Source organism: Pristis pectinata, chromosome 4, assembly GCF_009764475.1.
Source record: "Pristis pectinata isolate sPriPec2 chromosome 4, sPriPec2.1.pri, whole genome shotgun sequence".
Taxonomy (NCBI): Eukaryota; Metazoa; Chordata; class Chondrichthyes; order Rhinopristiformes; family Pristidae; genus Pristis; species Pristis pectinata.
This window is the reverse complement of record NC_067408.1, coordinates 20215079-20230182: the sequence shown is the minus strand read 5'-3', so window position 1 is coordinate 20230182 and position 15104 is coordinate 20215079. Positions and strand designations below refer to the sequence as shown.

General features: G+C 40.0%; 1 protein-coding gene across 4 annotated transcripts in view; it reads right to left on the bottom strand.

Annotated features, from left to right (window-relative positions):
• aff4 (AF4/FMR2 family, member 4) overlaps positions 1-15104 on the bottom strand; it is a 73308-nt gene that overhangs the window by 43356 nt on the left and 14848 nt on the right. For all 4 annotated transcript variants that reach the window (XM_052013362.1, XM_052013363.1, XM_052013361.1 and 1 more), the window contains 2 exons: positions 3091-3220; positions 504-1334 (listed from right to left, as the gene is read on the bottom strand). In XM_052013362.1, coding sequence (XP_051869322.1) covers positions 504-1334; positions 3091-3216 — 957 coding nt within the window. In that variant the 5' untranslated portion in view covers positions 3217-3220. The remainder of the gene's footprint in view (positions 1-503; positions 1335-3090; positions 3221-15104) is intronic.

The following is a 15104-nucleotide window of genomic DNA, read 5'->3' as shown; positions in this document are numbered from 1 at the left end:
CCAACTGCAGAAACAACTCAAAAGATGATTTGTGCAACAAACAATGGAAGAAATGGGTGCCACAGACTAGGAAGACAGATCCAAAAGCTCAGGGCACAAACTTTCTGCTTTACTACCGAATTCTTAGGAAACTCAATGAGCATTAATTCTTTGCAATATCATAACAATATATTCAATCTAAATGCTTCCAGTTAAGAGCAGTTCAAACATTTATATCTCTTTACAAATCTATATTAGCTGTAAAGTCACAAGTGTTTGAGGTTTGTGCTATTTTAAGGAACTGGTACCATCAGCAAAATTTGAGTTTCTATTTTAGACAGGCTATCAAATCTAGTTAGTATATCGATAACATTTTAAATTCTAACTCTGTAATGAACAAAAATCAATTAAACTTCATTCTACTACAAGATTTCACTTAAAGCTATGGAGACTTCCATGAAACTTCAACATACAACAGTAATACATTTAATCATCAGGACCAAAAATTGAGATACTGTGCTTACCTCCACCGGTTGAGATGGGATTTTTAGTTTTGAAAGTAGTACTTTGTTGCCAGACTTCATTTCTGCTAGACTGCTACCATGAGACTGGCTACCATAATGCTCAGAAGGAATTTTCGGTTCTACTGATTCATTAGGGGCTTGATCCTGTCCATCCATAGGCCTTACATATGCAGTGGGCTTCTGTAACATTGAGCTGGGTTTGGACATCAATGCAGGAGTGAAAGATTGCGAAGTATGCTGCCCACTAGCAGGAAAAGTATGAACACGTGATGGAGAGTCCCAGGTAGCATCCAGGTCTCGGGGAGATTTTGACCGATGGCGCTCTTTACTATGGTGGTCACTTCCTTGAGATCTGGAATGACTCGAACTTAAAGATGAAGAAACTGCAGGTGGCTTTGCTGGACTGACTGAATGGGACTTTGAATGTTCAGATCCATGTTGCCCACTTCTCTTACGATTGCTACTGTATGAATCACGATCATGTCTCTGGCTACTGCCACTCCCGGTATTGCTGCTGCCACCGCCATGTCTTTGGCTGCTGCCATGGCTACTCTGCAGCCCTGAACTTGATCTCTTTTGTGACTGCGATGAAGTACTAGGGGCAGAAGTTGCTGGACCCACTGGAGTCCACTTACTGCTTTGGTGAGATGCACTGTGTCTATGCTCAGCAAAGAAAGCTTGATCAGATTTTTCATCTGTAGTTGATGGAACTGTCCCTTTGGGTATGTCAATGAATTTTTGAAGAGATCTTTCTCCTATCAAGTCTTTCATTTCATCATAGTTTCCCAACATGCTCTGGATTCTGCTAGAAAGTTTATCCTCTGTCCGCCCCTGCAATGATTAAACAAAAATGTTTTAGCCAACTGTGAGTGTAACAATGATAATTAAGCATCATTGTGAATAATGACAATGGCAGGCATGAATACTTACCTTCATCATCATTTCAAATAAAGCTATCATATTTAAAGTTGATGATGACTCAATATAATAAACCATTAAGGGCCAGCATGGCTTTTCACAACAGAAGTATGAGATATAGTTATAATTGACAATTTAAGAGCAATTATATTGTTTACAACACAAACTATTTAAATACATAATTGAGTTGAGGAGCATGCAGAGTGTGCAAACAAAATGGAATATATAAGTAACCCTGCTCAGAAGGCAAACATTACCACTAAAGTGTCTGAAATTCCCTAAGATGCCTGAATTTGCCTTTTTTGAACTACTCTCCCAGCCAGCACCAGAAGCCACCCTCAGATCCATCTAGAAAAATCAGGTCAAAGTAATGGCTTAAAAAAAACTTACAAAATATGGAATATTTGATCAGGACAGTTCCTCAAAACGATAACATTCTTTTGTTAGAAATTACAATAGCAAAGTTAGGAAAAATCCTTTTGCAAAATAATTGGTAGATTTAAGCTTTACAGTCGAACTTAAACAAAAATTGGTTTGCTGAAATGCACATTTCCATGTGCAATCTGGTTTTAAACTTCAACTATTTAACCTACACTTTTTAATTTACGAATGCTCAATTATGTATCCACTATGATCATGCCCTGGCTCACTCAGTAAATTAGATTTTGGAGGGCACATAATTAGAAGATCTATGGATCTCAACTTGTACCTGCATCCTTTAATGAATGTAATTCCTCCAAGAAAAAAATAAATTAACTCAATTATTTTAAAAACCTCAATTTCAAAACGAATCCATCATTCTACAAGCCATTTTTTCCACTGAAATGAAGGAAATTGATGAAACTGCACCAGCTTTTGCATTGTAACTGCTGGGAAAATGCCGGAAATTGGTGCTCCACCATTGGACTCATAAGTTGTCCAACACTGGAGGTAGTCTTCTCAGGAACCTTAGGACTTCCATTTTAATGCGAGTGATTCTCAAAACCAGTTCAGATTCTCAATTTGGCTCGCCTCAAAAAGAAGTTGTGCCCAATGGGTTTGGCATTTGAGTATATTATAAGACACTGCAGAGTTTAAAAAAAATCAGCAATTACTTTCAGTTTCATGATCAATCTTGAGACAAGCTCTGTACAGAACAGAAACCAACTTGAACCTGTAGATGTGTTGATGGATGAGAAAGATGCTGAATGGGATGGCCAATGGCCCTCAACACAGTAAGTACCTCTGGATTGTTAGATGCAAAAAAAAAATTCCTTTTCTTGAAACATGTTACTTACAATCATACAAAAATACAGTTAGCGCAAAAGGGTTTGATTAAATTCTTATCAGATTCTCACAGGCAAGATTTCACTTTCCAATGCCTGTGGAATCCAGAGTATCCATAAATCACTAAATTTCTCCACACATCACATTTCTAAGTGAACCACTGTACATTCCGCATCTCAGGGGGTAGAGAAACTTCAAACTCAGTGCATTTTTAGCAGCCAAATCAGAAATCTTTCCACATGTCTATCAATAACTGGTAATTTCTGACTGGGTCAGCCCCAGACTTCATTTTGTCATCAAAAATTATCAATTTAGGATCACAAAGGGTAAGTCACCCTACATCTTGTCCTCACTAAATTAGTTAAGGATAATTATTAACTTTGCTCACCCATATTTACTGTACCTGTACTTTATACGGCTCAGCAAAGAGAGGGGAATTTCCAGGGAAAGTCTCTTCATTCTGCTGAATTCCTTGATTTCTCCGCTCTCGTTCTTTCATTCGTAGTACATTTCTATCTTCACGGTTCATGTTGCTGTAAAGAAAAACCAGAGCCAGCTCTCCTTTCAGACAAATGTAGGTGACACATGAATATCTTTTACAACCTTAAATTCTTGAATCTGGCATGTTCGCCAAATGTTACATCAGCATACAGATTAAAAAAAAATCAATACACATTTGGAAACAATTAGTGTTCAATCAAGCTTTTCCTTGCGTATTTAAACCTAAACTGAAACATGCAAGGCACAGCCATCAAGAGAATAATTCAATTACCCCCCCATCACACGCAGATGAAAAAGAACATCCTACTGAGATTCCTTATCACTTACATTGGACAAATTATCTCATATACTGCACTTTATAGATCTGGTACAAGTTCTGAGACAAAATATGTTCCCTCTCTACAAGACAATTTTCTTTTAAATGTTTATCATTTGTCACTAAACATATAATACATGTGTAATTCTAAAATTGTGGCTAAGTTTTTATTATTTTAATCTTAGAGATTTATTTTACTTTTTCTGATATAGTTTTTGATTGCCACTTTCTGTTTGAGGCACTTAAAAATATTAAAAGTCCATTCCTGCTTTTTTTTAGCCAGCAAAGTGGCTTTGACCAGTTTCTCAGTATCTGAGGATATTTCAGGTCATGGTACTACTTCTGTTTCAATTGGATGCTCAGCCAGCACTTGTGTTTTAACTCTGGAGTCCAGAATGGTTCAGGCTACTGAAATAGGCCTTGCATCTGAAACAGTTGAGGGCAGCTATAGGAATTCCTCAGATGGCAATTCCAACAGGAGGGCCCAGACCAATTACATACTATCTAGTTCCAAATGATTATTTTGGGGGGGGGGGGGGGGGGGGGGCTGCAGCGGGCTCTCACTTATGCTACATTGACAGTTGCATTACTTTTTCCAATCCAATCTTTATCCAACAGAGTAACCATCAGTCCTATTTGCATCAGTCTACATGGTGCAGTTGAGAAACGTGAAAGCATGGAAGAGATAAATGTTATGAGGGGAAATACTAAGCCACTCAGCATCTTTTAAAGTAGATAACTTGCCATATTCACCAGGTCAGATAGTATCTATGGAGAAAGAGTTAACTCTTCAGGTTGATAAAAGCCTGACCCGCGAGGAATCTGTTTTTATTTCGGATTTCCAGCATCTGCAGTTTTCAGCTTTTAGGTACATTGATGTGCCAAGGTCAAATATATCCCAGATCGTAAGGGAGGAAAACGTAGAGGATCTAAATATTATTTCCCAATCCTCCAACTACAGATGTAATACCATACAACTGGAGGACTGCTACCATTTTAAATTGATTTAGAAAGGATAAGGTTAAGTATTCATAGACAAGTCAGCCTATACGTGATGGACAAATTATTGTAAAAAGACCCGAGCGATAGTACAAGATGCCACCTACAAAGATGCAGACTAACCTAAGACAGCCAGAATGGATTTGAGAACTAACAAGACTGAATCTTTTGAGAAAGTAAAAGGAAAAGTCAACAAGTGTTCCTGGATTTTAGCAAAGCCTTTTAACAAGAAATTTGGAGAAAATACAAATATTAGCTGTGAAATGTAGACAATGGCACAATATTAATAGACTAGTTGGGTGGACATAATTGGAATATATGGAATTCAGTCTGGACAAAAATGAGGTAATCCAAATGGGGAACACTAACAAGGCAAAGGAATACATAATAAGTGGTAGGACACCAAGAAGCAAAGCGACCTTGGGATTTGTAAACAAGAGTTTTAAAATTAAGGAGTTGCCAGACGAAACAAAGTAAACAAGTGGGCAACTTCGTAATTGTTGAACAGGACTAGACAAAGGTAATTTCCTTTAATTAGGCCATGGAGGGCAAAACTAATTAAAAACTGTGCCAAACACTACTGACATGCAAAAAGAATAAGAGTTTACCGTGGGATAGGAAAGATCGCAAATGACATCATGTGATACATTGAGAACAATTTAAGTACTATTGCAAGGACAAATAAATTTTTCAAAAATCCCACAACGAATCACAACTAACCACACAACATTGCTATATCACTACATAATTCATAATGGGTGACTTGATGACAACTTGTCTCAATTTGGTTGCATTTTACAGTTCGTAACTCTCAATAGTGGAGGATGTGCCAACTGTGTCACCTGCTATTTGATCTTATACAAGGATGGTTTTCCTGTAAACTGGGTGCACTGTACAAACACACTCCATCATTCATAAACATACTCTGTTAGTTTGGTCAATGACATCACAGAGAGGAAAGCATTTTACTTGAGCACAGACAATGCAATCTCTGTGCCAACAAAGCTCCAAAATGACCAGTGATGCTATGAAAGAAATACTTGAAAAGTAAATATTTTTCCAGTTACACTGAGAAACCCAACTGGTATTTTCAGCTGCATGAGGTATGCATTATAGGCTTTTGGGGAAAATCCATTTCAGAAGACATTAAAACTATATTCTAGTACCCCACATAAAATTAGCAGATCAACCTGGCTAAAAATTAGCAATCCCAGAAATGCCAGCAAAAAACATTCCGCTAAGTGTAATGATTTTCTGAAAAGAGTTTCATTAAGGCCCATACAGGACCAATCCATGCTTTTGTGACTTTTTAGTACAGCACTTGTAGAATTCCAGTCAGAAAAACACTTATCTACCACTACCATCTGCCTCCTACCATCAAGCCAATTTTGGATCCATTTTGCCAACATGCCTCAGATCCCTTGTGCTTTTTTAGCAATGTGGCTTTGACCAGTTTCTCAGTATTTGAGGATGTTTCAGGTCATAGTTATGCCTTCTGGAACAGTCAAACATGCGGGACCTTGTCAAAAGCCTTGCTGAAATCCACATAAACCATGTCTGCAATGCTGTTTTCATCAATTTTCTTAGTTACTTCCTTGAAAAGACTCAGATCTTGAGACATGATCTCCAATAGCTCCTCGTAATCAGCCCCCGTCTTTCCAAGTGAACCTAACTCCTGTCCCTTAGAATCTTCTCTAACAACTACTGCAAGGCTCACTGGTTTGTAGTTTCCAGGCCTATCCCCACTGCCCTTTTTGAATAGGAGTACAACATTAGCTATCCTCCAGTCTTCTGATGCCTCACCCATGGCTAATGAAGATGCAAAAAAAATGTCAGAGCTCCAGAAATGTCATCTCTTAACATCCTAGGATAGATCTTGTCAGGCCCTGGGAATTTATCCACCCTAATGCAAGATAATATTTCTAACACTTCCTTTTTCCTGACACAGACATGCTCCAGAATATCAACATACCCCTCCTTTAACTCTCCAGCCTCCACCCCAATGAACACCAATGAGAAGTATTCATTTAGGACCTCCCTGATATCCTCTCTCCACACATAGATTACCTCTTTGGTCCCCAAGAGGGCCTAAAGTTTTTTTAGGATTCTGCATAATCCTGCTTGCCAAGGTCATTTCATGGCCCCCTTTTGCCCTTCTAAATTCTTTGTTCTCTCCTATATCCCCTTTAAACCTCAAAGGATGTGTTTGATACCAATTCCCTATGCTTCACATATTCTTCTTACTTTTCCCTGCCCTTGAATATCCTTTCTTAGACAAGGTTCTCTAAACTTAACATCTTTGTTTCTTACCTTTACAGGCACGTTAACTTTGAACTTCTCCTATCACGTTTCTAAACATCTCCCACTTATTGGATGTTGTTTCTTCCTCTCACGGTTACTCCCAATTTACTTCCAACAGATCCTGTCTTCACCCAATTTAGGATCCTATCCTGAGAACCAACTTTATCTTTCCTCATAACTACCTTGAAGCTTACCTATGGCCACTGTTCCGAAAGGGTTTCTGCCCAGCCAATTCCATCACTTGCCAACTTCATTCCCCAAAGTCTAATAAAGCCCCCTCCCTCATATGACTTTCTACTTTAAAAAAAATCTTAGAAGCATTTTACAGATTCCACCCCATCTATTACCCTTGCACTAAGGCAACGTTGGGGAAGTTAAAATTCCCATACTACAACACTATTGCTTTTACACCCTTCTGCTATATACCTACATATCTGTTCTTCTAATTCCCACCGACTATTGGGAGCCCTATAGTATAATCCCATCAATGATTGCCCCTTTCTAATTCCTGAATTCTACCCATATAGCCTTGTTGGCTGATCCTTTCAGGATATCTTCCCCGAGTACTACTGTACAATCAGTGGTGCAACAATGCCTGAAAAAGCTACACCCTAGAACATTGAGCTACCAGTCCCACCCTTCCCTCGATCACATTTCCATGACTGCAACCATATCATAATCCCTTGTGTTGATCCACACTCTCAGTTCATCTGCCTTACTTGTGAGGCTCCTTGCATTAAAGTAAATGTAGTTAAACCTACCGGCCCTCTTGAACTTCACCACCCGTCTCTGTCCACTTTTCTCACTGGATTTGCATGTTCATTTTTTACAGGCCAGCCTCTCCATCTGCTGCACTGCCATTCTGGGTCCCACCCCTTGTCACACCAGTTTAAAATCTCCTGAGTAACACTGGCAAATCTTCCTGCAAGAATATTGGTCTCCCTCCAGTTCAGATGCAACCCATTCTTCTGGTACAGGTCACCCCTACCCCAGAAGAGATCACAATGATTCAAAAACCTGAAGCCCTCCTCCCTGCCTCAGCTCTTTAGACACACATTCATCTGCCCTATCTTCCTATTTCTACACACACCAGCAAGTGGCATGGGAAATAAGCCTGAGATTTCACACTTTGAGGTTCTGCTTTTTTCACCTTCTACCCAATTCTCTAAATTTCCTTTGAAAGACCGCATCTCTCTTCTTACCGAAATGGACTATGGTCTTTAGCACCAGCATGGACTCTGGCCTGTGGCTACTCACTCACCCCTTTCAGAATCTTTTGTATTGTTTCCAAGACATTCTTGACCCTGGTATCTGGGAGACAATACACCAACACCATCCTGGTGTATTGCTTGCAGCCACAGAAACACCCATCTGTCCTCCTGACCAGAGTCCCTTATCACTACTGTTTAGACTTTTATAGCAATGGTAATAACGTGATACCACACAATGTAGTACTACCACAGGCACCAGCAGTGTTAATGCAGGGGATACAAGCCAAGATAATGCAACGTCACTCATGTTTAAAAGAAAACAGAAAAAGTGCTTTGTTTTGCCCATGTTGAAATTTTTTTCACTCCTTGTCACGGCTACAGTCTGCCTAATTTTCACACCTTGGGGCAAAGACATACAAACAATTTAGGAAGATGTTGCACATAATTTGTAACCATTATACAGAGATAGGTACAGATCACCAAATCTGGCCACTTCATTTAAACAACCTATGGAACTCACAATGTTTTCATCTAACACAGTTGAATTAATTATAGTTTGTCTTTTTTCCAGCAAGTATTCAAAGAATTTCAAATGGCTTATGTTTAACTGATTAAGTTATCACAAACTACCCACAGCCAAACCAGCATCTTGAAAAACAAGAGCAAATGGTTTGGAAACAGGTTTTCTCCAGATTGGACAAAGAAGTGTAAATGGTAGCCAGGACGGGAAATATTAGCAGTTTCAAAACAAATGCTATTAAAATTTCAGAATTTTACAATTCTTCCATTGATTCCAGAACTGGTGAAATAATGCCATTTAGAGGAATAGAACTAGGGGATTTAGCTTGATAAATAAATACCATTTATTTGCAGTACTGAAAGTATACATTTCTTTCAGTCCAAGATAAAGTATCTAGATACTAAAGAAAGGAGATATGACAATATTGTGACAAAATGTTAAGTATAAAATGGAAGGAAGTAGGCATGAATACCCGAAGTTTAGAAGTAATGCCAAAGTAAAAGCCTCGTATGGATGTCACTTAATTTCTATGTTAACTACATTGCTATAGTTCCAAAATTGCATCAGAAAACATAAATGAGACTTACACATGTAATGACACTGATTAGAGTTTACAGCTTTGAAATCAGTTTCAGAATAGTAATCTTTACAATAGAACCATAGAACAGTACAGCACAATACAGGCCCTTTGGCCCACCATGTTGTGCAGACCTTTAAACAACACCTAAGACTATCTAACCCCTTCCTCCCACATATCCCCCTATTTTAAATTCCTCCATATGCTTATCTAACAATCTCTTGAATTTGACCAATGTACTTGCCTCCACCACTACCCCAGGCAGTGCATTCCATGCCCCAACCACTCTCTGGGTAAAAAACCTTCCTCTGATATCTCCCTTGAACTTCCCACCCATTACTTTAAAGCCATGCCCTCTTGTATTGAGCATTGGTGCCCTGGGAAAGAGGCGCTGGCTGTCTATTCTATCTATTCCTCTTAATATCTTATATACTTCTATCATGTCTCCCCTCATCCTTCTCTCCAGAGTAAAACCTTAGCTCCCTTAGTCTCTCCTCATAATCCATACTCTCCAAACCAGGCAGCACCCTGGTAAATCTCCTCTGCACCCTTTCCAATGCTTCCACATCCTTCCTATAATGAGGAAACCAGAACTGGACACAGTACTCCAAGTGTGGTCTAACCAGAGTTTTGTAAAGCTGCATCATTACTTTGCGGCTCTTAAACTCGATCCCATGACTTATGAAAGCTAACATCCCATAAGCTTTCTTAACTACCCTATCCACCTATGAGGCAACTTTCAGGGATCTGTGGATACGAACCCCCCAGATCCCTCTGCTCCTCCACACTACCCAGAATCCTGCCATTAACCTTGTACTCTGCCTTGGAGTTTGTCCTTCCAAAATGTACCACCTCACACTTCTCTGGATTGAACTCCATTTGCCACTTCTCAGCCCAGCTCTGCATCCTATCAATATCCCTCTGCAATCTTCGACAGTCCTCCACACGATCCACAACATCACCGACCTTTGTGTCGTCTGCAAACTTGCTAATCCACCCTTCTACCCCCTCATCCAAGTCATTAATAAATATTACGAAAAGTAGAGGTCCCAGAACCGATCCTTGTGGGACACCGCTAGTCACAGCCCTCCAATCTGAATGCATTCCCTCCACCACAACCCTCTGCTTTCTACAGTCAAGCCAATTTTGAATCCACACGGCCAAGCCTCCCTGGATCCCATGCCCTCTGACCTTCTGAAGAAGCCTACCATGTGGAACCTTGTCATACGCCTTACTAAAATCCATGCAGACCACATCTACTGCTCTACCTTCGTCAATCTGCCTGGTCACTGCCTCAAAGAATCCTAACAGGCTTGTGAGACATAATCTTCCCTTCACAAAGCCATGCTGGCTGTCCCTAATCAGTCCAGGATTCTCTAAATGCTCATATATCCTAGCTCTAAGAATCCTTTTCAACAGCTTGCCCACCACAGACATAAGGCTCACTGGTCTGTAATTCCCTGGACTATCCCTACCACCTTTTTTGAATAAGGGGACAATATTTGCCACTCTCCAATCCTCCGGTACCATTCCCGTGGACAACAAGGACTCAAAGATCCCAGCCGATGGTTCAGCAACCTTACTTATTTTGAATTGTGCCCCAAAGTTGTTGTCCCTCTGCACACACCAAACATTGCTCTAATTTTAGCAAGGAAACATACATAATGGATCAGGAAAATGGGCATTCTACAATGAGACAACATAAGGAATGGTGGCACAGTAGTTAAATTGCCAAACTAGCAATCTAGAGGTCTGGATTAACAATTCAGAGACCAGAGTTCAAAGAGCACAACTGTGCAATTAAAGATTCTGGAATTCAACCTTAGAGGGAGAAATTGTGGCCATACTTGCCCACTCTGGCCTAAATGAAAACCCAGAGCCACAGCAATGTGGTTGATTCTTAAATGCCCTAGGAAACCACACCACAATGGGAGCCTTTCACCAGGAGGACTGTGGCAGTTCAAGACAGAAAAGCTGTTAAGGAAAATTCAGAAATGGTAAAACAAAATCACTGCAAAGAGACAGCATCTCATGAAAGGAATAGAGAACAAAATGCATGTTGGTTTGGTCTGGGAAGGGATATAATTCCATTACGTTACAGCATAAGCATCCCATTTTGTGCTACTGGAAGGGGGCATTCTTAGGTTGGATAGTGCAGGAGTGAAACAGAGTGTTAAGAAACCCAAGAGATATATCAACTGGACGAATAGAAGGGAACCAAAGCATTCATGTGAGGGTGAAGTTTCATGCCAAGGTTCAGGAGAAATTGCAAGGCCTGCATCCCTAACAATTGTGGAAGCAATACAGCACCAGAAAGGATAAAATTATCAACAGGCATGCTGGACGAGGACAATCAAGACAGGTCACCCACATGCAGTGACCAGTGTTAATCACAGCATTCCAAATGAACGATTTGAAAATCAAATGCAGTAAGGTGCTTAAATGTAGTAAGACAAGTTTCTTAAGACGATGTTCCACAACATATTACAATGATTTTACAGCACAAAGTAGTTCACTATCCTTACTGGCTTACGCCTCATCCCACCTCTCCATTGAATCCCATCAACATATTCTTTGATTCCCTTCACTCTCTCCTGCTGAACCAGCTTTCCCTGAATGCATCTGTTCTATTTGTTTCAATTACACTAAAGTCAAGCTCCACATTATATCATTCACTACATGATGAAATTTCTCCTGAACTCCCTACTGGATGCTTTAGTGATTATCGTCAGTTATGAACCCTAGATCTGGTCTTCCTCGACAATTAGGAACAACTTCTTCAGATCTATTATACAAAAGAGATTCATAATTCTGGCTTCTATTCCATTAAGAGAAAGAGTATCACCTTGCTCAAATAATCCCTGATAAGCAAAACACCTCAATTCTCGTAATATTGTTTTTTTTTCTTTTATATCTTCTTCACTACCTCATTTTATAAAATGATTACCAGAAATCACAAAACCCCTAAAATTCCAAGTATTCAACTTGAGACCAAAATAAAATCAGAAAATATTAGAAATATTCAGCATCTGTGGAGAGTGAAAAATAAGGTAATGCTTTATGTCAGTTATCTTTCATCAGAACTACAAAAAGTTGGGGAGAAATTGTTGCATAAAGTGGAGGGACAAAGAGAATAAATGTGTAGATTAGCAATAGGGTAGAAATCAGGAGAGACTGAATGACACTAATGGTGGGGGATGCCAGCTGACAGAGCAGAGAATCAGAATGGTTACACAATAAAATGTGGCCATTCTGCTCCATGTCCATATTAACTCTCTGCAAGAACAATCCTGCTAGTCACATTCCTACATCCTCTCCCCATATTCCTGCAAATCCTTTTAATTATCCAGCTCCCTTTTAAACACTGCAAATTAATCTGCTCTCACTACTATTCCTGATCATGCATTCCAGTTTGTAACCATCTGCCAAGTAAACACCTTTTTGCTCCCCTTTTTTGCTTCTTTTGCCAATCACCTTCTATCTACCATGAGTTCTTGATCACTCTGCAATGGAAAGTTTTTCTCTATCTACTGTCTGGATCTTTCACTATTTTAAATATCTGAATTAGATCTCCTCACAGCCTCCTCTATTCCAAAAAGAGAATTCTGGCTGAGACTCAAGAATCAGATTTGTGCAGCACAAAACAGGCCCTTCAGCCCACCATGTTCATACTGACCCCTGCACTTATCTATACTCATCCCATTTATCCACAGTCTTCTATGCTCTGGCAATTCAAGTGTTTGTCCAAATGCTTCTTAAATGCTATGAGAGTACCTATCAGAAACTGAAGTCCTTCATTCCTCAAATCATTCTAGTTAATCTCCTCTGCACCTTCTCTAACAACTTCTGATTTTCCCATGTATGTCCCTACACTTTTCTTTTAAAAATGAACAAGAGTGTAATGTTTGCAATATTCCAGTTCTTGGGCATCACCTCAATCTTTACATGGTAAAGTAATGACTGGAGAACTTCTATATAGGAGATGGGTCATTAAATCTGAAACAAGAGAAAAACTAAACAGTGCTGGAAATATGAGATACAAGACTGGAATAACTGATTATTTGAAATCATTGAATTCAATATTTTGTTCTAAAGACTAAAATATCAAGACAGAAAATGAGATGCTGATCATCAAGTGTATTTGATGCATTTAGGATGCCACGGACAGAGGTCAAAATGGGAGTGTGATGGAGAACTGAAGGGAATTTCAGAGCAATGAATTGCATTCAAGCACAATAAAATTTAGAATTCAGAAAAATGATTAAATGCCAAATCTTAAGAACGGTTGTTTAAAAAGAATCAAAGATCATTATGAATAGCAGTACTAAACCAGTCAAAACTAAAAAAAAATTTAGTCAATTCGATCATCAAAAATGGTTACCTCTCTCCAGAGAGAACACAAGATGCGTAGCACTTTCCCAGCATGATGACAACACACAAATTCCATTTTTTAAAATATATTCATCAAGGAATGTGAGCTTTTCAGGCTGAACCAGCACCTTTAATTGTCCATCCCTAGATGCCCTTGAGGTGGTGGTGCTGAGCTGCCTTCTTGAACTGCTGCATTCCTTGAGACATGGGAATACCCACATATGCTGTTAGGGATAGAACTCCAGGATATTGACCTGGTGACAGTGAAGGAATGGTGATATATTCCCAACTCAGGATGGTGTGTGGCTTGGAGGGCAACTTCCAGGTGGTGGTGTTCCCATGCTTCTGCTGCTCATCTTTCTAGCTGGTAGAGGTCATGTGTTTGGAAGGTGCTGTCTAAGGAGTCTTGGTGAGTTGCTGCAGTGCATCCTGTAGATGGTACAAATTGCTGCTACTATGTGTCAGTGGTGGAGTGGTGGTCGTGGATGGGATGCTTATCAAGCAAGCTGCTATGTGCTGTATGGCATCAAGCTTCTTGAGTGTTGTTGAAGCTGCATTCATACAGGCAAGTTGAGTATTCCATCACACTCCTGACTTGAGCCTTGCAGATGGTGGACAGGCTGTGGAGAGTTAGGAGGCAAGTTACTCGTCGCAGGATTCCCAGCCTCTGACCTGCTCTTTTAGCCACATTGATTATATGGCTATTTGATTTCAGTTTCAAGTCAATGGTAGTTCCCTGGATATTGATAGTCAGGGATTCAGTGAATAGTAATGCCATTGCCTAAGACACGACTCTGAGGAACTCCTGCAGAGATCTCCTGCGGCTGAGAGAAGAGACCTCCAAGCACTACAACCTAGGTATGATTCCAATCAGAGACGAGATCCCACACCTCCTACCACACACACCGATTCGCATTGACTCCAGTCTAGCCAGGTCTCCATGATGCCATACTCAAATCAAGGGCAGTTGCTCCCACTTCCCCTCTGGAATTCAGCTCTTTCGTCCATTTTTTTTCCTAAGGCTGTAATAAGATGAGGAGCTGAGTGACCTTGGCAGAGCCCAAACTGAGCTGCTGTGAACAGATTGTTGCTAAGCAAGTGCCACTTGATAGCACTACTGATTATCTCTTTTATCACTTTGCTAATGATCGAGCATAGATTAATCGTGCAGTAATTTGCCGTGTTGTATTTGTTTTGTTTCTTGTGGATAAGGACATACATAGGCCAGATGCCAGAATTGTTGCTGTACAGGAACAGATTGGCTACACGTTCTGGAGCATGTCTATTGCCAGAATGTTGTCAGGGACGATAGCCTTTGCTGTATCTAATGCCTTTAGCCATTTCTTGATATCATGTGCAGTGAATCGAATTGGAAGACTGGCATCTGTCATGCTGGGGACCATTGGAGGAACCAAAGTGGATCATCCACTTGGCAATTCTGGCTGGATTCTTGCGAATGTTTCAACTTTGCAGGGCTCCCACCTTATTGAGAATGAGGATATTTGTGGACCCTGCTCCTCCAGTGAACTATTTGATCGTTGACCACCATTCACAAATGGATGTGGCAATACTGTGGAGCTTAGTTAGATCTGATCTGTTAGTTGTGGGATCGCTTAGATCT